The 26,440-nt window shown below is 39.6% G+C and overlaps 1 protein-coding gene across 6 annotated transcripts in view; it reads left to right on the forward strand.

Moving 5' to 3' along the window:
• Positions 1-26,440, forward strand: part of LOC118841668 (zinc finger protein 74-like) — a 52,717-nt gene that overhangs the window by 2,399 nt on the left and 23,878 nt on the right. For 2 of the 6 annotated variants that reach the window (XM_036749247.1, XM_036749245.1), the window contains exons 2-3: positions 16,816-17,046; positions 18,860-18,945. In XM_036749247.1, coding sequence (XP_036605142.1) covers positions 16,971-17,046; positions 18,860-18,945 — 162 coding nt within the window. In that variant the 5' untranslated portion in view covers positions 16,816-16,970. The other 4 variants (XM_036749250.1, XM_036749249.1, XM_036749246.1 and 1 more) reach the window with 4 other exon arrangements.

Here is a 26,440-nt window from a genome sequence, read left to right on the forward strand (position 1 = left end):
CAGAGGTAGGGGTCACTCAACACAATAAGGTAACACTTAAGACTCCCCATTGTCCTTTTGAATGCCTCAGGGACTTCGACTTTTCTTCAAATTGGAATTTCTGCACTTTTTCAAGTAGCTGGTACTGATGGTGATATTGGAAGATGGCTTAGACAAATTCTGCATGCTGGGCGGGGTCCTGGGAATAGAATAGATGAGGATGTAATTAGGATGAATTACAAGTCCACAGTGAGGGAGATATGTTTAGGCATCAGTTTGTATGGAAAAAGAGCCAGGGATTTTTGTAGACTGCAAGCCCAATATGAACCAGAATTGTCAGTCAGTCAATAAGAATTTATTAAGAAGTCTTCTATTTGCCAGGTGCTTTGTTAAGCATTGAGTATAGAAAGAAAGGCAAAAGACAGTCTTTGTCCTCAAGAAGTTCACAATCTAATGGGGAAGACAATATGCAAACAACTACGTACAGAGAAGCTATATGCAGGATAAATGGGGGGGGGGGCAGGAATCAACAAAGAGAAGGCACTACTATTAAGAAGAATCAGAAATTAACAGAAATTGTATGATTATCTCAGTAGATGCATAAAAAGCTTTTGACAAAATGCCACACCCATTCCTATTAAAAACAATAGAGAGCATAGGAATAAATGGAGTTTCCTTAAAATGATAAGTAGCATCTATCTAAATCCATCAGCAGGCATTATATGTAATGGGTATAAGCTAGAAGCATTTCTTAATAAGATCAGAGGTGAAACTTGGATGTCTATTATCACCATTGTTATTCAATATTGTACTAGAAATGTTAGCTTTAGCAATAAGAGAAGAAACAGTAATTGAAGCTATCACTCTTTGAAGATGATATGATGGTATACCTAAGAGAATCCTAGAGAATCAACAAAAAAACTACTTGAAATAATTAACAACTTTAGCAAAGTTGCAGGATATAAAATAAACCCACATTAATCACTGATATTTCTATTTATTACTAACAAAGCCCAACAGTGAGAGATAGAGAAACTCCATTTAAAGTAACTGTAGACAATATAAAGTATTTGGGAGTCTACCTGCCAAGACAAACACAGGAACTATATGAACAGAATTACAAAACACTTTTCACACAAATAAAGTCAGAATTCGTTTTCTCTTTTATTAAATATCAGTTGTTCATGGGTAAGTCTAGCTAATATAATGAAAATGACAATTCTACCTAAATCAACTTACTTATTCAGAGCCATACCAACCAAACTACTAAAAAAGTATTTCGTAGAGCTAGAAAAAAATAACAAAATTCACCTGGAGAAAAACATCAAGGGAATTAATGAAAAGAAATGCAAAGGAAGGTAGCCTAGCTGTACCAGATTTAAAACTGTATTATAAAGCAGCAGTCATCAAAATTACTTGGTACTGACTAAGAAATAGAGTGGTGGATCAGTGGAATAGGTCAGGTACACAAGACACAGTAGTCAATGACTATAATAATCTACTGTTTGATAAACCCAAAGACTCTAGCTTCTGGGATAAGAACTCACAATTTAACAAAAGTTATGGGAAAACTGGAAGATAGTATGGCAGAAACTAGGCATAGACCAGCATCTTATACCATATACCTAAGGTCAAATGGGTACACGATTTAGACATAAAGGCTGATACTATAAGCAAATTTAGGAGAACAAGGAATAGTTTGCCTGTCAGATCTGTGGAGAAGGGAAGAATTTACAACCAAACAAGAGATAGAGAACATTATGAAAAGCAAAATGGTTTTTTATTAAATTAGATGGAAAAGATTTTGCACAAACAAAGCCAATGCAACCAAGATTAGAAGGGAAACAGAAAGCTGGGAAACAATTTTTATAGCCATTGTCTCTGATAAAGGCCTCATTTCTCAAATATATAGAGAACTGAGTCAAATTTATAAGAATACAAGTCATGTCCCCAGTTGATAAATGGTCAAAGGATATGAACAGGCAGTTTTCAGAGGAGGAAATTAATTATCTATAGTCATATGAAAAAATGCTCTAAATCACTATTGATTAGAGAAATGCAAATTAAAACAACTCTGAGGTACCACATCACACCTATTAGATTGACTAACATGACAAAACAGGAAAATAATAAATGTTGGAGAAGATAAGGGAAAATTGGAACACTAAAGCATTGTTGGTGGAGTTGTGAACTGATCCAACCATTCTGGAGAGCAATTTAGAACTATGCCCAAAGGGCTATAAAAGTGCATACCCTTTAATCTAGTAATACAACTTCTAGGTCTGTATCCCATAGAGATCATAAAAATGGGAAAAGGACCCATGTGTACAAAAATATTTTTGTGGTAGCAAAGAATTAGGAATTGAGTGGATGCCCATCAACTTGGGAATGACTGAACAAGTTGTAGTATATGAATGTAATGGAATACTATCATTCCATAAGAAATGATGAGCAGGCAGATTTCAGAAAAACTTGGCAAGACTTACATGAACTGAAGCTGAGTAAAGTGAGCAGAACCAGGAGAACATTGTGCACAGCAACAACAATGGTGCAATGACCAACTTTGATAGACTTGGCTCCTCTCAGCAATGTAATGATCTAAGACAATTCCAAAAGACTCATGATGAAAAATGCTATCCACATCCAGAGAAAGAACCATGGAGCCTGAATGCAGATCGAAGCATACTATTTTCTCTCCCTTTTCTCTTTGTTTTTTTTCTTTCTTGTGGTTATTCCCTTTCATTCTGATTCTTCTTTACAACATGACTAATGTGTAAATAATATTTAATATGATGATACATGTATAGCTTATATCAGATTGCATGCCATCTAGGGAAGGGGGAGGGGAGGGAGGAGGAAAAGCTTAGACCTCAAACCCTTATAAAAGTGAATGTTGAAAACTTAAAATAAAGTTTAAAAAATGAATTAAAAATAAAGAAGAATCAGAAAAGGCTTCTTGGAGAAGATGAGATCTTAACTGGGTATTGAAAGAAACCAGGAAAGCTAGTCAGTGGAAACGAGGAGGGAGAACATTCCAGGCATGGGAGACATCCTGAGAAAATATCCAGAGCCAAGGAACTGTAAGGAGTCTTTTTGAGAACAACAACAACAAAAATATATGATCAGAGACTACATTAAGGGAGACCTAGAGTCAAGGACCAAGTAGTCCAATAGACCCACTTGTTCTCTGCTCTGGTGAGACCACAGGAGAGGAGGCCCATATGAAGAACGAATGAAGAAACTTTTAAGAAACTGGGGATATTTATACTGGAGAAGACAAGACTTACATGAACTGAGGCTGAGTAAAGTGAGCAGAAGCAGGAGAACATTGTCCGCAGCAACAACAATGGTGTGATGACCAACTTTGATAGACTGGATATGAGGGCTGTCTTTAAGTATCTGAAGCATTGTCATGTGGAAGAGAAATTAAACTCATTTTCCTTTATTTTGTCATGCCACACTTCTACTCAAGAAACTTCAATGCCTCCCTGTTGTTTGTTGCAGTTTCATGGTATATTGTAGGGGTCGTCTCAAAGGATTCAGAATCAGACCACTTCCAATCCAGGTATAGGCATTTATTGAGGATTGATGCTCCTCAGAAGCAGGCTAGGATCCAAGAGCAACCAGCATCTTGGTAAGACAACACAGGCAAATTTATAGTGTAATGATGCTGATCACACAACAGAAATTATGAATATTAAAGAGGCAGGTAAGGTTTGTTAAAGGATTAGGTAATGGGGAAGGATGCCATCTATGGTTTGATGGTCAAGCATTTCCTTCTGCTTTCTGATTTCCTTCTGCTATTGTGGTCCTGTCTGGTCAAGATGGATAGTTAGGTATTGTGGCACTGTCTTGGGGTAGATGGATGATGTGCTTTTGCTTGGATACACCTGTTTAAACATGAGATTTGGATCTGGGGACAGAGGTTAGCTAGAGGCAGTGGTTGTATTGAATGGGGGACTGAGGTGTGGTTAAAGCCAGATCGTGTGGTTAAATCAATACATACCTGCTGTTCAGTGGGGACCATAAGGAAGTTAGAATGTTGGGGCTGGGGGCAGTTTTATTAGGATTCCATCACTGTTTATAGGATAAAATGGAAAGCCCCTAGTGTGGCATTTAAAAACTCTGTACAGTCTAGCTCCAGCCTCCTCCTCCGGGTTTACCTTCTAGGCAAATCAATCATGAATGTAGGTCAAACAACTCATTTCACGGATGAGGAAATTGAGACCTAGAGAGATTAAGTGATTTGCCCAAGGTCACACAGGTGATAGGTAGTGTCAGAGGTGACATTTGAACCCAGGTCCTCTTACCGTCCTTTTCCTTCTACCATGCTGCCTTGTGGATGGTTTGTTCTTCAGTTGTGTTTGACTCTTTGTGACCCCATTTGGGGTTTTCTTGGCAAACATACTGGAGTGGTTTGCCATTTCTTTTTCCAGTTCATTTTGCAAATGAAGAAACTGACTTGCCCAGGGTCACATAGCTTAGTCAGTGTCTGAGGTCGGATTTGAACTCAGGTCCTCTTGATTCCACTCTATCCACTATACCACCTAGCTGCCCTTGTTATGGACTGTTTGCTGTTTCTTTCCCAAATTTGGCATTCCATCTCTTGCCTCTGCCTTTTCAGTCTGTTCTCTCTTTCTAGGATGTAGGAATCATTTCCTTGACTGCTTAGAATCCTTAAGTTTCTTCAAGATTCATCTAAGGTGCCACCACCTGCTGAAAGAAGCCTTTCTTGATATAGTTGTTAATACTTTCTCCTTCCTCAGATTGCATTGTATATACTTATCTTTGTCATTTTTGTATTCCCTTCTACTAGTAGAATTCAATCCTCTTAAGCTCAAGTACTGTTCTTTTGTTTTGATAGCTCCAACACTTACCATAGAAATTCATTTTGAATTTAATTGTTTGTACTAGGAGCAAAAGGTGGAAGTTGCAGTGGTAAATTTAAGCTTTATTAAAGAAACACTTCCAATTAGAGCTCTGGAAAAATGGAATGGGGTGCTTTATGAAGCAGTGAAATCTCCTTCACTAGAAACTTCAACAAAACACTGGATGACTTTGTTGGGGATGTTGTAGAGGGGCTTTTTCTTCAAATATGGATTGGAGTGGATGCTATCTGAGGTCTGGTCCAAAAAGAGATTCTTTGGATCTGTGACTATTACCGCTTGAACAAATACTTTTAAAAACATTGCATTTATTATTATTGAAAGAATATAGAGGCTTTGCAGAAAGCAGACAGCTTAACTAAATGCCCATAGAAGCCATTCTGAGTCTGGAAGGCCATCTTTTGTTTTCCCTCCGTATCCAGGTCATGTGACCTCTGAAGTTCCATTTTGGTGATTATTACTGCCATGACAACTACTCCATCAGATTTTGTATCAGGGGTTGAAATTCTGGACGGCGATAGTGCTGTGGACAACCTCTCTTTGGGGCACCTGCCCTCAAATGGACCACCAATTAGCTGAGTAACCATAATGGCTTTTTGCCTGTTGCTAAAGTTCAATTTCTGTACATAAATGAATATCTACTCCTATTTATGCCCAGGTTGCCTTCCAGCAATGTAAAACATACTGTTTTATACCCTACACAGCATAAACATGAACAGTTTATTTCTTGTCAGTTACTACACACTAACCAACACACTCCAGCATCTAGGGATTCTTCAAAAGTGATAGCCATTCACATCTCCTTTCTTTGGGCCTTGGCCCTGGTCATAAAGCATGTTGTTAAGTATTCTTAAACTAAGTCTGAAATGTTAGGCTTATATTGGAAGTTATTGGGGTCAGTTTTATCAGCCCTCTAAGTTCTTACTAAAAAAAAAGATCAAAAAAAGTTTCTTGCATTTGAAGTCAGAGATCATGAGATATTCCCTTGATGAAGAATTCTCTTGCCTTCAACATTTGGCAGAGATGGCAGAATTTCTTAATTATCTGAGTTCTGAAAACATGCTAGTATCTGAAAGGCATGTGCCTGGTTGCTTCCAATAGAGACAAAGACAAAAAATAATTCTTGCCTTCAAGGAGCTTACTAGGGGAACATGCCATCTTCATAGGTAAATAAGTAATACATGTGCAAAGTAATTTTGTCAACCATTAATGGTCTCATATAGAACACAAGCACATGAGCTGAATCTTGAAAGAACTTAAGTAGTCCAAGAGGCAGAATTGAGGAGAGAGCCTTCTTTCTCCAAACAGTCTTATCACTTATTCAAAGCAGTTTTGTCCCTTAAGTCTGGGCCTTTTGTCAATTCCCAACCTTGGTTTAGGATGACTGACTCTTTCATCAGCATCTCTGACCCAGCCAGAATCTCAGGCCTGCTACCATCACCTCTATTCCCATATGGGGAACCCCATGTGGGTTCTGTCTCTGAACCTAACTTTGCTACAGTTGAAGTCATAGTCCTTGAGCATGAGGGCATTGCCCTGGGCATACAGAATGGGTCATCCCACAGGTCTCTCCTATATGCTAAAAATCCACACAATTTCTTGTCATGCACCGTGGTACCAACCATCAGCAACAGAATTCTCTTGTCCCTTCTGGAAGTCATATTGTGCTGACAACTTGTTGGCTCATGCATTCACACATATCTCAGGATTATTGTTGCCACCATTGATTTCAACTGTAATCCAAGTTAGTCCACTCCATTCTTTTGTAACGATTAGGAAAAATTCCTGTACATCATATCAAAACTTGTCAATTTTGTTGTTGTTCAGCTATTTCCGTCATGTCTGACTCTTCATGACCCCATTTGGGTTTTTCTTGGCAAAAATACTGGAGTGGTTTGCCATTTCCTTCTCTGGCTTATTTTTATATTTGAGGAAACTGAGGCAAACAGGGTGAAGTGACTTGCCAGGATCACATAGCTAGTAGGTAATATCTGAGGCTGGTTTTGAACTCTGGTCTTCTGACTCCAGGCCCAGTGCTCTATCTACTGTACCACCTAGCTGTCCTACTTTTACCTACTATTTACTAATCATCAAAATAAGGAAAGAAGGTTATTCTATCATAATTTGTTCTCGATGCCATGTTGACTCTTTATAATCTCTCTTTCATTTCTAGTTGTCCACTAACCATCTCTTTAGTCTATTCCAGAATTTTCCCAGGAGTCAAATCAAGCTCACTCATCTATAGTTTGCAGACTAATTTTCTAGCTTTGAAAGTCTATCTCTGGTACTGCTCCTATTCTTCATTATATCTGGAACATACTGCTGGCAGAGTGATTTAGCAATCATATCTTCCAGTTCTTTCAGATGCTAGGATGTAATTTCTCTGGGTCAGATGACTGGATCCATCAAGTCAAACTAGGTTATTTCTTCCTACCTCTTTCCTTATCTATAGTATCCACTCCCTGTCAGCCATGTTTTTGTCCTGACATTTGCAGGGCAGGGGTCATTTCTCCTTGACAGAGAATCTAGAGGCAGGATAAGAATGGAATAGTTCTATCTTCTCTGTTATTCTAGTCTCCTATTTCTCAAGCAGTAGTTCTATCTTTTATTTAAACTCTTTCAATATAGCAAAACAAAGAAAAATACCTTTTCTGATTCTTAACTTTCCTCATCAACCTCAACTTGTGCTTAGTTTTAGCATTCTTGATACTGTATTACAGGAAAGTTCCATGCTACTTGCCATTATTTCAGTTTTCCCAGCCTTTTGTTGATTCTATTTAAACCATTTGAAAGATTTCATCTAGAAATTTGGATACTTAATTTTTTTCTTTAGTAGTTACTTTATAAGAGTTAGCATAGCATAGCAGATAGTCTACTTGGAGCCAGGAAGCCATGCTGTCTGTGATACATACTGGTTTTGTCACATTGCATTTATCCCAGGCCTGAACTACCCAAACAACTCACAGCAGTTGTCATGAAGTATTGGCAAGATTAGGTGTTGTGGACCTTTATTACAAAATTTTCTTCTTGAAAGTTAACACTTGACTTAGGAAAACTAGAACTTGTGATTACCCATGAGGCATTTCTTCATGGCTGGACACATCTATTTCTCAGGATATCTAGTCTCTTATGTGAGCTCAGAAAAGGAAACAGAAAGGTAGAAAAAGCAATCAGGAATTGTGAATTCTATGGATTCCAATCTCAAGCTAACCTGCAGAAGCACATGTCTCTCACTGCCCTATGAATCTGTAAGTCACTCGAACTGCTAAGTGATGGGGGGAGGGAGATGTTTGGGCCTGGGAATATCTTCTCCTCCTTTTGCTGGAAGTGTAAGAGAAAGTAGACAAAAAGGGAGAAGGGACTAAAAAAGGGGCAGAACCAATTCTGTAGCTCACTTTTGTAAAACGAGAAGTCTCTTTTATGAGAATCTGTATCTCAGTACTGTCTTCTCCACCTCTCGCCTCCAGTTATTTTTAAGACAGCACCATTTGCTGGGGACCAATCAGTAATTCACTGCCTTCCCAGCAAGGAACCAGTGTTTATGTCTCTAAGCCAGAGGCCAGGGCAGGTGTCCTGCTCTATGGAATTTGTCCCTTTTCTCAGACCTCTCCAAAATGATCAGGAGACTCATGCTACAAATCATGGAAATTGAACTAGATGATCTCTAAGTTGCTTTTCAGTCCTAAATCTTTTATCGTATCTTTTTTTTTTCCTTGAAGTAATTTCTAGATACACCCTTCCACTCCTATCACATGAGCTTTTCTTTGTAGCAAAAACAAAAAAGAACAACTAAAGCCAGTTGAGGGACTGTCTGATAGATCATACAACATTTTATATCAATAGTTACTCAGTTCTAACGTAAAGGAGGTGCTTTGTCCTTCCTGGGGCAAGTTTCTTAGCATCCAGCTTCATTTTAATTTTTTAATTTTTGTTTTATATTAGGAAGATCATTTTCCTGAATTTGCTTTCCTTGTACTGTGACTCAGAGAGGAAAGAAGATGACATTTTTTCCTACTCTTTTTCTCTTTTCCATCTTTCTGAGGGCTGAAGGGCTCAGCAATTATTTTGTTTTTCTGATTAGTGAGGACCTCTGATGCATCCCAGCAGGAAAAGTCCAATGGAAACTTGAAAGGGAATCTATCTTGATTGTTTTTGTTCTATCTTCCTAGAGCTATTTTTATTGCACATTGCAGTCTTCATTTCTCCCCCAACTATCTACCTGGTTTGTGTGTTTTCTCATCCCATTCTTCTCCCTTCTGTGTGTGTTCTTTTCCTGACTGTAGTGTGTGATTTTCTGTCAGAAATTATTAAAGCTAAGTTCCTATTGTGAAGTAGTTATTTGATTGAGCTAATTCTCATTTTGATGAGAATTTAAGGCAGCAAGGTGGCACAGTGGATGGAGGACTGGGTCTGAAGTCAAGAAGACCTTAGTTCAAATATGGCCTCAGATGCTAACTTTGTGACCCTGAGCAACTCACAACCCCTGTTTGTGTCAATATCTTCACCTATAAAGTGGAGATAATAATAGCACCTGTTAGGGTTGTTGTTAGGACCAAATAAAATCATTATAAAATTCTAGCATAGTGCTTGGCACAAAGTAAGTGCTATATAAATGTTAGTGATGATGGTGATGATGACTTAGCTTTGGCTAGCTCAAGCTACTTTGCGTGCTAAGGCCCTAGCTGCTCCAGTTGCCTTTCCTAGGTTTCTATTTAGAAGTATGACTAACCTCATAATTTATAATTTACTTGACTTGTATTTACCCCTATCCCACAGGGTTCTAATCTATTTCCCAGTGTAAGCGGATTGAGAAAAGAGCTATCTCTTCATGTGAGACCAGAGTGAAGAAAGAGATAGTGGGGGAAGATGTGTAAGTGATATGAGATGAGGAGGAGGGGAGAAGAGGGTCTCATTGAAGTGTGTGGTGAGGTCCTCAACTGAAATGGTGTTTGGAGGGGTGCTATATAGAAACTGAATGATGAAGGTAGTTGGAGATCCTAGAAGTAGCGATGGGGATTAAGGAGGGTTCCCATTCTCCCTCTGTGACCAATGAGTTGAGATGTAGAACCAGTACTGGAAAGGATGGCCAGGGAAGGAATGTCATCAGTTAAGAGACAGATCTCAGTAAATTCCAGGAGGTAGAAGGAGCATCCATTATAGGCTCTTAGCATAGTGCCTGGTACATAGTAGGTGCTTAATAAATGCTTATTGAATTGAATTATAAAGATTATAGTGGAAGGGGTAGGTAGATCTGGAGAGGGATGTGGTGGGAGATTTGGTTGAGGGTATGGGAAGAAGAGAGAAAGCATTTAAGGATGAGGAATTAGCTTTGTTCAGGGGGGAGAGAGGAAGGTTGGTTCAGAATCACTGGGATGGGAAAAGTATGCTAGCCAATGAAGAATGAGTCCAGGAAGAGAATCTGTGGTTGGAGAAGGAACAGTTGAGGATGGCAAATAATTAGACTGTTTAAAGCCCTCCTCTGAGATTTAATCTCATGGCAAGTGGTGATACTGCATCCTGTGGAGGCCTACTTCACAATAGGAGGGAGCATGATTAGGAGGTGGAACTGGACCTGGGATGGCTTCTGGAACATTGGAGAAGGCCCTCAGGATGGGGTCCTGGCCTGATAAAGGTGGGCTACCTGGGAATTCCATGGAGGGAATACAGAGAGGGTAGGGAATGGATGGATGGATCTTGAGCTGACAGGATCCCCTGGAAAAACTGTGGAGGGAAAATAACTCTTTATAGAAACAACTAGAGAGATATTAATTGAACACAAATTAATTTGCAAATTCAGTGCCATATCACTCAAACTACTAAAGAGTTGCTTTATAATCTTAGATAAAATAACAAAAATCATTGGCAGGACCGAGAATATCAGAGGAAATAATGAAAAAATTTGAGAAGGAAGGGGGTCTGGAAGCTCTGTATCTTGAACTCTACTACAAAAAGGAAGCATCAAAACAATTTAATACTGGTTTTAAAAAATCTGACTGGGCTTAATAAGTTATAGCTGCTTGTGTTAAGAGTCCCAACTTTCCTGTTCTTCTCCCACTCAGTCTTCTATACTTGTGTGCTCTGTTCTCTTTGGAATCCTGAAATGAAGCAGACATAGGGCTTTTTGTTTCCTAATGCTTTCATTTATTTAAACCAGGGGTGGGGAACCTGTGGCCTCGAGGCCACATGTGGCCTTCTAGGTCCTCAAGTGTGGTTCTTGGTCTGAATCCAAACTTCACAGAACAAATTCTTTGGGGAAGCCACAGGTTCCACACTCCTGATTTAAAGCATACTCCATACTTAAAGCAGGATTCCTTACAGGGAGGTATTAATGATGGTGATGCTGCCCATTAACATTGGGCTCTAGCATTTATAGCACAGTGCCTTACACAAAGAAGGTACTTAATAAATGTTTATTGATTGATTGAGGATATTCTTAAAAATATCCCTTATCTCTTCTCATTCTTCTAACTACTAACTGGCTCTCCTCTCCTGTACTGCTAAACTTCTTAAAAAAGCCAAATATGCTGCCTCCATTTCCTTATTACTCTTACTTTCTGTAGTCAGGCTTGTATAAGGCCTACTCTACTGAAGCTGCTCATTCTAGGATCACCAGTGACCTGCTGATCTCCAAATTCTTCCCTTCTTTGTCACTTGAATTCTTAAAGTAGGTTAGATAACCACTTTTCTAGGATGTTACTGATAGGATTGCTGGTCAGGCATGAGTTGGAATGAATGGCCTTTTAAGTTCTGTGCAATTTTGAGATTTTCTGATTTTTTAAATGGTGAGCCAGCAGGAAGGGCTGATAACATTCACACAAGTAAATATTTCAGAACAAGAACTCACACTTCTTTGTAAAATGAATGGGTTGGACTAGATCATAGGATTATGGATTTAGAGCTGAAAAGGATCTTAGAGGTCATCCAGTTTAAGTCCCTCCTTTCTGATGAATTAATGGAGGCCTAGAAAGATTAAGTGATTTGCTAAAGGTTATGCAGATAGTCCATGGCCAAAGCAGCTCCTCTGAGTGCAGGTCTGTGCTCTGTCCATTGTACCATACTAACAGCTTTGCCAGTTTGTCAATTATTTAAGCATTTGTTAAGTACCAGGCCCTGTACCTGGAGGGGAGCCAAGTATAAGAAGGTGAAAAGTAAGAAAGGGACAGATTGTGAAGGGCTTTAAATGCCAAATAAAGCATTTTATTTTTTATATCAGAGATGATGGAGCCAATGAAGTTTTTTGAAGGAGGGAGTGGGTTGAAAAGGCTCAGGCTTGAGCTTCAAGAAAATAACTTTGACAACCAAGTGGAGGATGTATTAGAGTGAGGAGGGATGAGATATATAGACAAACAGAAGGCCATTGCAATAGTTCAGTTGATGAGGGCTCACACTAGCTGGGATGGTAGCTGTGTGAGTGGCAAAAAGGAGATATATGTGATTTAAAGGTAGAAATAGCAGGACTGAGCAGACTGACTACGTGAAGTGAATTCAAGTGAAGAACTGAGATGGCCCTGAGGTTGCAAGTCTGACTGGGAGAATTGCACCCTGAGCAGTAATAGGGGGATGGAGTAGAGGTTGGGGAAGATAATGAATTGTTTTGGATATTTTCCAAAAGTCAGCTGAGGACACAGAAATAGTGCTCAGGAGAGAAGGCAAGGCTGGCTAAATCTAGTTGAAATAGGTGAGATCCTAAACAAGATAATATGGAGGGAAAAGAGAAGGTGGCTCAGGGCAGAGCCTTTTGGGACACCCACAGGTAGTAGGTATGGCATGGATGAAGAACCAGCAAAAGAATGAGAAAGAGTCTATGATGTTATAATTCTGGAATTCAAGTTAGATATACTTCAGGTAAACCCCATAGTATTGGCAGGCTTCCTTAAACAAAGAAGGGACAGTACAGAAGGGCAGAAGTGAGGTCCAAACTACATTTCCCAGAATGCTGAGAGTTCTTGTTACCTAACCATTTTTTTAAGAAATCCTACAGGATTCAGGGCCCCAGGGGCTTTTTGCTCTGTGCCATCAGGGAAATGGAATTGGGACGTGAAGTACTTTGACCAGAAGGCTTCTGGGAAGGGTAGTTCATCAGCTCTGCAGGTGTCAGGGACCTTAGTTTGGCTACGTGGCAATCGCTGGTGCCTTTGTTCTCTGGAGGTTCCTGGTTGGTGAATAAACCCAGGCTCCTCCTCCTCAGAAGGATGCAGACACAGAGGGAGGGAGAGGTAGATGAGCCTGGCCAAGGGTTAGAGAGGGGCTGGGGGAGGGATAGAAATCCGAGGGGCTGGAGGTAGGTGTGATCATGTCATTGTCCTTGGGTCTGTGTGTGAAAAGAGGAAAGGACCCTGCATCCATGGGTCTGTGTGTTTGTCCATGTGTCTGTGTGTGAAGAGAGGGCAGAGGACCACATGCAGGCATGTGTTTGTGGTAAGAAAAAAACTGGAGACAGTTTTGTGACAGGAGGGGAAAGGAACCATGTGTGTGTGTGTGTGTGTGTTTATATGTGAGAAGAGAGGGGACCTTAGTTTCCCTGCTTGTGTGTGTGAAAAGAAGCAGAGCTATTTGTGAGCATGTGAAATGGAGACAGGGAGCATTTATTAAACTTACTGTGTACCAGGCATTGTACTAAGTGACAGGTGTACAAAGAAAGGCAGAAAGATGACTTCTGCTCTCAAAGAGTTCCCAGTCTAATGGGGGAGATAACATGTCAACAACTCTGTACATATAAGATCTATGGGGACTTTGGAGGTGATCTCAGCGGGAGCTCTGTGACTGACAGGGAAGGAAAAGAAGCCCCATGGATCTGCTGTTTGGGGGTGGGGAGGAGAGGAGCTCTGTGTGTGTGTGTGTGTGTGTGTGTGTGAGAGAGAGAGAGAGATAAACTCTGTGTCAGTGGTCTCTCGGTAAAAAGGAGAGGACCTCCAACCTGTCTGCATGTGAAAAGGGAAGGAATCTTGTGTCTTTGTGTGAGTAAAGAGGACTAGAGTGTGTGTGTTTGTGTTTGTGTGTGTGTGTGTGTTGGGGGGGTAGGGAAGGTATGTGTCTGTGTGAGAGGAGAGACTGGCTCCTCTGTCTTGAAAAGAGCGAGACTGTAGTGATAGGGAGGACTTAGCACTATTTCAGAGAAGACCCCTATGTATATGTGTGTGCATGTGTCCTTATCTCTGTCTCTGTGAGTGAAAATAGGAGGAATCTTGTGTCTCTGTGTGAGAGGAGGGGAGAGGGGAGTCTTGTGAATGTGTGTTTGTGTGCGCGTATGCATGCATGTGTATGGTCTGTATATGAGTGGTCCTATGTTTGGATCAGAGGACAGGAGCAGTGTCAGTTATCTAGCATTTGTTAAGCACCTACTATGTGCCAGGCATTGTGCTAAGGGCTAGGGATACAAAGAAAGACAAAAACTAGTCCCCACTCTCAAGGAGCTCACAAACTAATGGAGACAACAAGCAAACAATTATGTACAAACTATATTCAGGAACAATTATAGATAATCAATAGAGGGAAGGAACTGTCATCAAGGAATCATGGGAAAGGTATATAGAAAATGAGATATAAGAGAGAGGAGAGGAGACATGCAAACCACCTGTGTATTTGAGGAGAGAGGAGCTCTGTGTGTAAGTAGGTATACAAGTGTGTAAGAGGGGGAGCCCTGTGTATGAGTGTGAGTATACTGTGTGTGCATATGTGTGTGTCTGAGAAAGAACAAGAGCCATTGTCCATGTGTTTGTGTGTGAAAAGAGGAAAGGAGCCTGGAGTCTTATGTGTGAAAAGAGGAAGGGACCTATGTCTATGTTTGTGAAGGGAGTAGAGTCCTTTATCCCTGTGTTTGTGTGAGAGGAACTTTGTATTTATGTGTGTGACAAAGAAGGGGAAAGGAGGTGTGTGTGTATGTGCTCAAGCGGGGCCGGGGGGGGGCGGGGTGGGGAGAGGAAGAGAGAGAAAGGGAGGTGGAGAGAGAGGGAAGAGAGAGAAGAGAGGAGAGAGAGAGAGAGAGAGAGAGAGAGAGAGAGAGAGAGAGAGAGAGAGAGAGAGAGAGAGAGACCCTTGAAATTCATGGATATCTGTATGCCTGTGTCTGTGTGTATGAGAGGAAGATCACCGGGATATGTGTACTTGGGTATGTAGGCTTGTGAAGAGAGAAGCACCCTATGTCTCTTTGAGAGGATGAGAGAAGTACACTACTGGTGTGAGTGTTTATGTATGTGTGAGAAGAGAGGAGCTCTGTGTCTGTGTATCTGTGTGGGTGAAAAGAGGTGGAGCACTGTATGTGTGTTATGTCTGGTGGGGGAGGAGAGGCCACTCAGGGGTTTGTGTGTGTGTGTGTGTGTGAGAGAGAGAGAGAGAGAGAGAGAGAGAGAGAGAGAGAGAGAGAGAGAGAGAGAGAGAGAAAGAGAGAGAGAGACAGACAGAGAGACAGAGACAGAGAATGAATGGGGGGGAGAGGGGTTAGTAGAGGTATACTGTATATGTGTAGATACATAAATCTGTGTATGTGAGAAGCAAGGAACACTCTGTGTGTAAAAAGAGGAGCTCTGTGTACATATATATGCTTTAAAAGAGGAGAGGAGCCTGTGTGTCTTCATGTGTGAGAGGAGCTTTGTGTGTGCAACTGAAGAGGAAAGCGGAACGCTGTATATGTGGGGAGGAGGGAGGAGGGTACTGTCTTTGTATGTGGGAGAGGAGCCCTGGGTGTCTCGGTTTATGTGCAGTGTGTGCAGTGTGTATGTGTGTGTAAATGTAAGAGAAGAGCGGAGAGTGTGAAGAGAGGACCTCTGTGTCCATGTGTCTTTATGTGTGAAAAAGGAGCCCTGTGTATGTGTGTGTAAGAGAGGAGGGGAAGAAGGCACTATGTATGTGTGTGTCTGACAGGAGAGGAGCTGTGTGTATGTGTGTAAGGTGGGAAAGAAAGAGGGGTAGAGGACTGGAACTCTGTATTCCTGTGTCTTGTGTCTCTCCTTGAAAACAAAAAAAGCACACCCCTGCTTCTTTGTGCATAAAAAATATGAAAAGAAGAGGAGTCTTGCGGCCGAATGTGGCTGTGGCTGTGGCTGTGGAGAGAAACCATGTGAGTGTGTGTGTATGTGTGTGTGTGTGTGTGTGTGTGTGTGTGAGAGAGAGAGAGAGAGAGAGAGAGAGAGAGAGAGAGAGAGAGTATGAGTGTATATGTGTGAGTGACAGGTGGGGGGTGGAGTGAGAGATCAAGAAAGAGATGACCCCAGATCTGTGTACATGAGAAAGAAGGAGGGCAGAGGAGCCCTATGTACATGTTTGTGTATGTAGTAGAAGAGAGCAGCCCTGTATCACTGTGTCCATAGGTCTGTGCACCCATGTGTCCATGTTTCAAGTATGAGAGGTAGAGAGTGGTTGGTGTTCTGTGTCTGTGTGTGTAGCAAGATAGTAGCCCTGTGTCCTTGTCTGTGTGTCTGTCTGCATTAGGAGGAACCCCATTTCTGTGCATCTGTTTCTGTCTATGGATGAAAACGAAGAGGAGCCCCATATATCTGTGCATGCATGCTTCTTTGTGTGTGCACTAGTCAGTAAAAGGCTCCAGGTGTGTGTTTGTGTACATAACTTTTTGACTGTGGTGCCACCAACAGCTTTACTTACTGGATTGTAAACCCCTCGAGAGCAACAAATTTGTATTCTTCATGAAGGCATTGATCTCCCATAAGACCTAGGACATTGCAGTGAGTTAATTGTGGAGTGAACAAAACTTACTGTATTGGATTTATTGGTTGTGTGTCTCTAGCTGCCTCTGGACATCCCTGAAGTCATTGAGACTGAGGCTTTTAGTCTCCTCTTGTGACTTAATCCTTTATTCACCTACAACAGTTCTGGGAGAGTTTTAAGGGACCTAGCCTGTGACACCAAGGGGTATATTCTCTGTAGGGTAGTGAGATATGAACCTCAGAGTGAAGAAGGTCCCATCTAAAGGGAATTTACTTTTCTTTCTATACAGTCCTCTAAAAGAAGGTGGAGGTAGAAGAGGCCACTCCTGAAGAGCAGAACTGCTCTTAGGAGGACACACATCGGGGCATTCTTTAGAATCTTTGTGTGGAGTTGGAGAATTCTGGAACAATTCCTGACCGTCTTGCCCCAGGAGACAGTCCTTGGATGAAATCAGAGCATCCAGTGAACAAAGACGAAGGAGTGCTTATGGAAGATTTGGTGAACATGTTTGAGAAGAAAGGTGAGGATTACAAAATGTGAAAGGGGAGAAATCTTTGCAGTGAGGGACAAAGGCAGACAGCACTTAGGGGAGGGTATGTGGGTGAATAGGTCAGGAATGACATGATCAAAATCCATAGCTGACCCTAATTTTCATCTTCTGCTTGGCTCTTTGTTCCTATTTTCCATTTTCCCCTTGGCCTCTCCTTCTCTCTCTCCATTTTCCCTATATTTACTTCTTCTTTTAAGCCTTACACTGATCTAGTCCCTTGGCCACTAACATATAAGGTACATTGGTCCCTCCTCAATCTATCCTGCTCAAACTGTGGGGAAAAAAGAAACCCATAACAACAACAACAATAACAACAACGGAAAACCACTGTCCTCTTTATTCAGCCAAGACAGGTTGTAGTTTTTCCAAAAGGGACTTTCATTAAAAGAAAACAGAAGAGGAAAAAAATTACATTGTGCACAAAAGTATAAAAATGATGAATTTCCTGAGTGGAGTTTTCTGCTGCAGAGGAGAATGACTGCCCCAGCTTGTGAGTATACCCGGCCCTAGCTCCTTTTTATCTCCTAAACACCACCTGGGAAACCTGCCCCAAAGCTTCCATTTTCAGACCTTTGATGGCCTACCTTCACAATCCCTCCTTCATGTACCCTAAAATTCCTAGGGAAGGGCTGGCTTAGAAACTTGGGTCCTAGATTGGTCAGATAATGCATTGTTAATTGGGTAATGGTTACAGTGGTTGCAGGGGAACACATTAGAAAATCAGAATTGTGGCATATGTCCAGGCTTATGATACTGTTGTGCAGCCTTTTCAGTACTTTCTGAAGAGTATATGGATTTTTTTTCTACTAAATAGTTCTGATTCTATCAGAAATTGAGTAGAGTTGAGGGAGAGGAAGGCCTCCTTGGCTTTAGGGTATGATGGGTTCAGTGAGTATATTCATAGTCTTAGTATGGCCCCATGAAGTAGTTAGCCTTTGTCTTCCCTTCTAGCTCTTCTGTGAAAAAAAATGCCCTTGGAAGCCAACATTAGGATCATAGGTCTAGATAAAAGTGAGGTAATAGGTAAAAAACACTGGAGGTGAGATTTGAACTGATGTACTACAAATTCAGGAACCCATTCTCTTTCCATTGGTTATTCCTATCCCAATCATCCACCCTTTTATAAATCTTTCTATCATATGTTTTCTGTGATATTTGTTGTATTTGTAGTTTGTTTATGAATTAAACTTTTTACTTGACAAAAACTTTCTGTTTTACTATTATATTTTATCTCCACAAGAACAGGAGACTAGCAGGATAAATATGGTAATGCTTATTTTACAAATGTGCAAATCATGATTGGAGAGTTAAAGAGAATTGCTTTGAATCCCACAGGTAGTGAGTGACAGAACCAGGTTTATAATCTGACCAGTTCTGTGCTCGTTCTTTTGGGCCATATTACTTTACTGACAGTAAAATCAAAGTATGTTTTCTCTGAAGAGTCTGGAAAATTGGAGTAGGGAGGGAAATGGTAATATTTTTCTTTATTAAGTGAGGAAGTGACTGAAGCAGAGAGGGTATGTCACATTCATTATCAGTGCACATGGGAACAGAGCTTTGAATTTGCATCGTGTGGTCTGATTCAAGGAATGCATAGGGTTCTGTCCTCTGAAACCACTCAGACCGTAAGGTTAAAATCAAGGATATAGGCCAGGAAGGGGACCCCTTTGACTTGTGCATGCTTGGGGAGGTGATCAAAGCCAAATGCAATGTTTCAATTTCTAGCCTTGTAGGTTTGAGAATTGTAGGATTGTCTCCCTTATGGTTCTTTTTTCTTTACCAGCCCTGCCTGAGAAATATGACCTTCTCCCCAAACAGAGCACAGAGGCGGAGGAAATGACCTCTGGGCTCCTGGCATCCAGATCCAAGGTGAGCTGGGGTTTCTTCTCTCTCCTTAAATACTACATCATTTTTCACTGAGCATATTGTATACCCCAAATAGAATGTAAGCCCTTTGAGGGCAGAGACAGTTTGGTTTTTGTCTTTGTATAATCAGCACCTGTATAGTACCCTACATCTAACAGGTGCTTAATATAAATGCATGGGTAAAGATACGGTCTTTGCCCTTAGAGGTATTCTAAGAAGGTAGGAGCGTACTGTTTTTTAATTTTTTGATATATTTTGTTTTGATGCAATAGACACCTCCCAACAGACACCTAAACATACCTTTATATTGTAATTTTTAACTTTTTCACACCTAATAAAAACAATTATAATGGTTATTTCTTATGTACTTAGTCTCCCCTATGTGTGTACATTTTAAACTCCTTGAGGGCAAAGATTATGTATATAAAGTACATTTGATGAAATAGTTTATTGATTTTTCTGTCTTGTTTCAAAAACTTTATATATTTTATTTTGACATTTCCCAACAAACATGCAATCACTCCTCCCCCTTATGAGGTTAATTTAATAGAATTTCATGAGAAAGTTTATTGAGTGTTGAGCAAAACAAGATGGGTCTTTTAACTCTGACTGCATGTTTCTAACATTGACAATTTTATTAAATCAGAATTCTGTTTCTTCTCCATGTTAACTTTATGAGCTTTGTTGTAGACATATTCTTTTGGCTCTGCATTCTTTTCTTTTTACGTCATTTCATATAAGCATTCCCATGTTTTTCTGAATTCTTCAAATTCCTTATTCCTTACGAATAAGTAATGTTCCATTATATTTATATGCCAGAATTTTTCAGTTATTCCTCATTCATTGGGTATATTTAATTATAGTTTCTGTTGTTACACATGTTACCCCGAGCATTTCTGTACCCATGGACCTTTTGATGACTTTTTTTTTTGCTTAATTCCAAATTTTCCAGAATATTTGAAATCATAACTTTACCAACAATGAAAGGGCATACTACCTTTTCCAAACCTTCAAACAATATGTTTCCCCATATTTTTTCAGGTTTATTAGCTTGATGGGTGTGAGGTGATACCTCACGCTTTTAAAATTTATTTTAATAAGTTGTATGCATACCTTTTTGTTTTTAGATCAGTCAGTCACCTACTGGGACTTTTCTTGTAACAAAGAAAAAAAAAGTTTGATTATAACCAACTGATACAGTGACTAGGTATGAAACATCCTACACTTATAGGTCCTCTCTGCCTCTATACCAAAAGGAGGAAGATAATTTTCATCAGCTGTTCTCTTGGACTAATTAGAGTTGTTTTAATGTATATTTCTCTGTTTTTGAACATTTTTTTTCCAAATGGCTATTGGTAGTTTGCATTTTTCTCTTCTGAAAATATTGTTCTGATAGATTCTGTCTATTAAGGAATGCCCTTTAATCTTACATATTTCTGTCAATTTATAGATTTTTAGATATCCGTTTTTACTAAATATACTTAATACAAAGAGTTTTCCCTAATCCATACCTTTTTTTTCTAATTCTAACTGTATTTTTAAAAAAATTCTTCATATGCTTTTAAAATTTTATATAACCACAATTATCTAGTTTGCTTTTATGAGGCTTTCTATCTTGGGTCTGGTTATGAATTTTCCCTTATCCATAATTTTGAAAGATATAATATTCTACTCTCTCCCTCTCTCTCTCTCTCTCTCTCTCTCTCTCTCTCTCTCTCTCTCTCTCACACACACACATACACACACACACACACACATACACACACATGTACAATAGTATTACATTTAGACATTTTATCCATTTGAATTTATTGTGTCTGTGGCTTAAGTTATTGACCTAAACTTATTTTTTCTGTACTGATTTGCAGTTTTCTTCATAGTTCTTTTCCATTAAAAAAAGTCTCTTTCTCAGTAGTTTGTGTTCTGGGTTTATTGGACACTAGATTGAAATGCACATTTGTTAGTAGGTTTTGTTTAATAAGTACATTATTGAAATAATTGACTAAGGAATTCAGTCTGGGTAGGAAAGTATGTAAAAAGAAAAAAAGGATTAATTTACTGGGAGAATAGGAGAGGTGACCAGCCAATATGGTAAAGTACAGCCCAGCTCTCTCCCACAGTTACTCTGGTGATAATTTAGGAAGATCACCATATTCAATCCTGATAGAGAAATCCAGGGAAAAATCACTGAGTCTTTTTTTTTTTCAGCCCAAGTTGGCATAAGGAGCCAGGTCTTCAGACACCAGGGTAGAGTTCTAGGTAGGAAGGTACTTCATGGAGCCTTCCAAGAGGGGTCTGAATTATGACCTATGGCTATATATTAGGGTAAGAAGCAGTCCCAGATCCAGCAGGGATGACTGATGCTGATCAAGGAGCAGGAATAGTTGCCTGGAAGATTTGTTGTGGACTTGAGAGAAGACCTGAGCCTTGGTGGGGGTAGTAGACCACATATTGCGGGTAATTGCCCAAGGATGAGTACTAGGCAAAAAGCAGGAACAGAAGGAACTAGTAGCTCTGTGGCATTTACCGTGGAGCAGGGTCTCTGACTTAATAATTGCTCTGAGGTCTGTACCTGAATAAGAAGTATAGAGAGCTCAGACCAAGAAGGGACCTGTAGTTCTGCCACTCTTAACCTGCAGAACCTGCCAGCTATCTGACAGGATCTGGGGTCAGCGGCAGTCTATTGGAGCTCCATTCAGAGACAAAGTTACAGATGTGTAGTCCATATACCAGCTGGAATTATTGGCTTGTGGAATTCAGACCAGAAGGGTAGTGAATAGATTTTGCCCTAGATTAACCTATTTGGGGAATATTGAAAGCTTGCAATTGCCTGGCCTAAGCAGCCCCAGAGTTTCCCAAAGAACATAGGACTCAATATCCAGAGAATTAAAACAGAACCCAGGCATTCCCATTCCCTGGCCCTAAGATATAGTTCCAGTTGAGAAGTCTAGAAGAAAGAGTAATAATTATAATAGTAAAACAATTTCCACCATAAAGAGATGTTAGAGTGACAGACACATCCAAGATACAAACCCAAGTGAAAACAATGATTCCAAAGTGTCTACAGGTAAAGCCTCAAAGAAGAACATAATGTGGACACAATTTCAACTAGAATTCCTGGTAAGCATAAAGCGAGAGTTAAAAAAAAAGTTAAAAGTGATTTCATGAGTGAAATCAGACCACTCAAAGCCATGGTAAAAAAAAAGTGGATATATTTCAAGAAACACGAAAGAAAGCTTCCCAGATCTCATAGAACCAGAGGACAGTTTTGAAAACACCACCACCACCACCACCACCACCACCAACAACAAAAACAAATAAAATGGAAACTACCAAGAACATCAAAGCCAAAATCCAGAGTTTCCAGATCAAAGTTAAAACTGCAGATAGCCAGAAAGAGGATTCAAGTATTGAGGAGTCACAGTCAAGATTATATAAAATTTAGCAACTCTCACAATAAAGGAGTGGAGAACTTGAAATACAGTAGTCCAAAAGGCAAAAGAAATGTGCTTATAACTAAGAAGAACTTATCCAGAATAATTGAGTATAATCCAATTGAGGACTTTTAATGAAATAGAACTTCCAAGCATTCTTGATGAAAACTCCAGAGTTGAAGAGGAAGTTTGAAATACAAATACAGGAACCAAAAGAAACATAAAATGGTGAATATGAGTGAACAGTCAGAAAGTACTAAACAAGGATGAAGTTTTTACATTCAAGTACTGGGAGAACATATGGTTCCCCTCAGAATCAATGTCTTCAGAGGTCAGAGAGGGAGTTAAACAAGACAAGAGTTTTTTGTTATGTTTTGATGCTTTTAAAAGAGGGCAAGGGAGGCAGAAATGAACACCTAAGGAAAGGTGGTGGGAAATGATTTCATACAATCATGGTGTACAATTATAAGATAACAAAAATAAGGAAGAATGGGTGGGGGAACACTTTCATCTGAATTTGTCAAAGTAGATCAGAATACAGACACATACAGAGTTGGGTACAGAAATATATTTCACTCAATGAGGAAATGGGAGGGAATGGGGAAGGAAGGAGTGGGGGAATAAGAGGGAGGGTAGAATTAGGGAAGGATTAATCATAAGAACAAGGGTTTAAAAGGAAAGTAAGAAATGCTAAGAACCTCTGATTGGGATCTAGGTAAAATAAAGCACAGGGAAGCAAATTGCTTCAAACCTAGAACACTGATGCTGAGCACAATCCTCACTTAATACCTTCATTGTAAAGTATAATTGGGAAACAGTAGGGAAAAGCATAAAAGAATACAATGAATGGAGGAAAGCACACAGATAACAGCCATTACTATGAATGTGATGAACTCACCCATAAAATGGAACAGGATAGAATGGATCAAAAAACAGAATCCAAAATAATGTTGTTTACAACAAATACAGCTGAGACATAAAGATTCACAAAAGATTAAAATACTTAAAGTTAAAAAGACAAGAGTAGCAATTATGGTCTCAGACAAGGCAACAGCAAAAATAGTCTTAGTTAAGAGATAAATCGGGAAATCACATTATGCTGAAAGGTACTAAAAACAAAGGATTAAATTAAATACTAAACCATATATGTACCAAAATTGTGTAGCATCTAAATATTTAAAGTAAAAGTTAAATAAGTTACCAAAAGAAGTAAGATTTCTCTTTTAAATATAGACAAAAAATAAACATGAATAAAATTAAGAACCTAAATGGAATTTTAGAAAAGTTAGATATGATTGACCTTTGGAGATTTTTGAGTGGGGATGGAAAGAAGAATAGGGTAGGGGCAGAGAGACTAAAGGGCATAAATGAGGAAAAAATACAGATTTAGTAGGAATGAAGATGCTTAAAATGTAGGAGAGTATTTCAGAATTTGAGATTATGGAGGCGGGACAGTTTCAAGTTATAGTGAAGTTCAAAGTGAGCAACAGTAGTAAAGTAGAGATGAATATAGGTAGGCATACCCTGTTGTCTCAAAAAAAGTATTTTTGTCACATTTTTAAAGTTTGTGTTTCTAAAGTAAAGCTTAGTTGTTAATTTAAAAGTCAAGTTTAGTTAAGTTTTTGCTTCTTAATTCTTTGAAGAATAAAAAAAAGAATATTGAACCAAAAATAATATTGCCTGTATTAAAATGTACTACTAAATGAAGTGTACTACATACATATATAACATGAAATTCAGGCTAAGTCATCTGAAGTCATAAAATATAGTTGTTTAAATAACTGATCACAGACCTCAGTTTTCTTATGTGAAAAATGAGAAAATTGGACTAAAGTCCCTTAAAGCTATTGATTACAGCAGAGAATGAAATGAATTAGGAAACCAATTAATTGCCAAAGTCATTGAGGAAAGTGGGAGTTTGCCATGAAAGGTGGCTGATTTGGAGGGGAAGAGGGTGATGTTAATAGGTGTCAGTCAATAAACATATTAAATGTCTTCTACATGTGGCACTATGCTGAGCAGTGGGCATACAAAAAAAGATAAAAAGGAGTCCTTGCTCTCAAGGAGCTCACAGTGACATGCAAACAACTATGTACAAACAAGATATATATATATATATATGTATATATATGTGTGTGTGTATACATATATGTATATACACATGTATACACACATACATATAAATATACATATACACAGATTTATACACACATGTATATGATACATTGCAAATAAACAGAGGGATGGTACTAGAAGTAAGAAGGTCTGGGAAGATCTCCTTTCTCTCTCCCCAGGCCCCACCCCATTGAGAAGGTAAGCAATTCGATATGGGTTAAACATGTGTAGTCATGCCAAACACTTCCATAATAGTCATGTTGTGAAAGAAATCGTAGACCACCAAAAAACCCTCAAGAAGGATAAAGAAAATTTTTTAAAAGTATGCTTCAATCTGCATTCAGACACCATCAGTTCTTTGTCGGGGGTTGGATAGGCTGGGGATATGATTTTTCATCGTAAGTTCTTCAGAGCTGTCTTGGATCATTGTATTATTGAGACTAGCTAAGTCATTCGCAGCTGATCATCCTACAATATTGCTATGACTTTGTACACAGTACATTTCACTTTGCATCAGCTCATACAAATCTTTCTAGGTTTCTCTGAGAGCATTCTGCTTATCATTTCCTATAGTACAATAGTATTCCATCATAATCACATACCACAATTTGTTCAGCCATTCCCCAATTGATGGGCTTCTTGCAGAAGGTGGGACTTTAGTTCAGACTTGAAGGAATCCAGAAGGTAGAGGTGAGGAGGGAGAGAGCTCCAGACATGGGAGTCAGCCAGTGAAAATGCTCAGTCAGGAAATGGAGTATCTTGTTTGAGAGACAGCAAGGAGGCCAGTGTCAATGGATCATAGAGGGGAGTGAAGTATCAGATGACTAGAAAGGTAGGAGACAAACAGAGGATTTCATATTTGAAAGTAATAGGGAGCCACTGGAGTTTATGGAGTAAGTGGATTACATGATCAGAAATATGCTTAAGGAAGATCAGTTTTACAGCTTAGAGGGGGATGGACCAAAGTTGGGAGAGGTTTGAGACAGAGAGGCCAATTAGCAGGCTCTTAGAGTAGTCCAGGCATGAGGTGACAAGTGCCTGCCTGCACAAGTGTGATGGCATCTCAGAGGAGAGAAGGGAGCAAATATGAGAAGTGTTATAAGGGTAGATATGACAGAATTTTACAACTGATTGGACATAGGGCTGTGTGTGAGAGAGAAAGGAGTCCAGGATGACACCTAGGTTGTCAGCCTGAGTGACTGGGAGGGCTTAGGGCTTGTATGTGGTAAGACCAGTGACTTGTTAAGTAAAAATAAACACCAAATTATAATACAGGATGAGAAGATGATCTGGAATGCAGTTACAACAGATCCAACCCTATCTCTTCAAACAAGCTATTGAGGCTGAAAAATGGGAAATGGAATAAAGAAAACACAACACAGAGTATACAAGTAGCACATTTTATAGAAGTTTAAATAAAGTACAGAGTACCAGGAGTACAGAGGTACTTCCTGCCAACATGACTGCCTGAATAAGAGACAGAACTTTCAGTGATCATATCTTTACTTCTTCCAAACCCTGAAAATCATGCCAGGCTGAATAATGATTAAGGAATCTCATAAGGAAGTAGAGTGAGTTCCTCTACTGGAGAAAATGAACAAAAAGTCATCCAGAAGCAGTGGAATAGGAAAGGGGGGGGCCCTCCAGCAAAGTCAGAACAAGGTAGCTTCTCAACATTACCAGAGATGGGATATGTGTAGACTGCAATGTTCTGTGTCAAGAGACAGCAACAACAGTGTTCTCCAGGGTGGTAAGAAAGCCCCAGAATGGGAACTTTCAAAACCCAGGAAATGGCAGCAGGCAGTAGCCAGTCATGTGCTTAGGTTGGTATAGTTTAAGTCTTAGGACTCTGAGGCCCTAATATTCTCTCCTGAGATGTCAGAGAAGACCCAAAAGATTCAGCACTTTGAACCTCAACAATGCAGGTGGGCTTAATCCTGGGAGGTGGA

Source organism: Trichosurus vulpecula, chromosome 3 (genome assembly GCF_011100635.1).
Source record: "Trichosurus vulpecula isolate mTriVul1 chromosome 3, mTriVul1.pri, whole genome shotgun sequence".
Classification (NCBI taxonomy): domain Eukaryota; kingdom Metazoa; phylum Chordata; class Mammalia; order Diprotodontia; family Phalangeridae; genus Trichosurus; species Trichosurus vulpecula.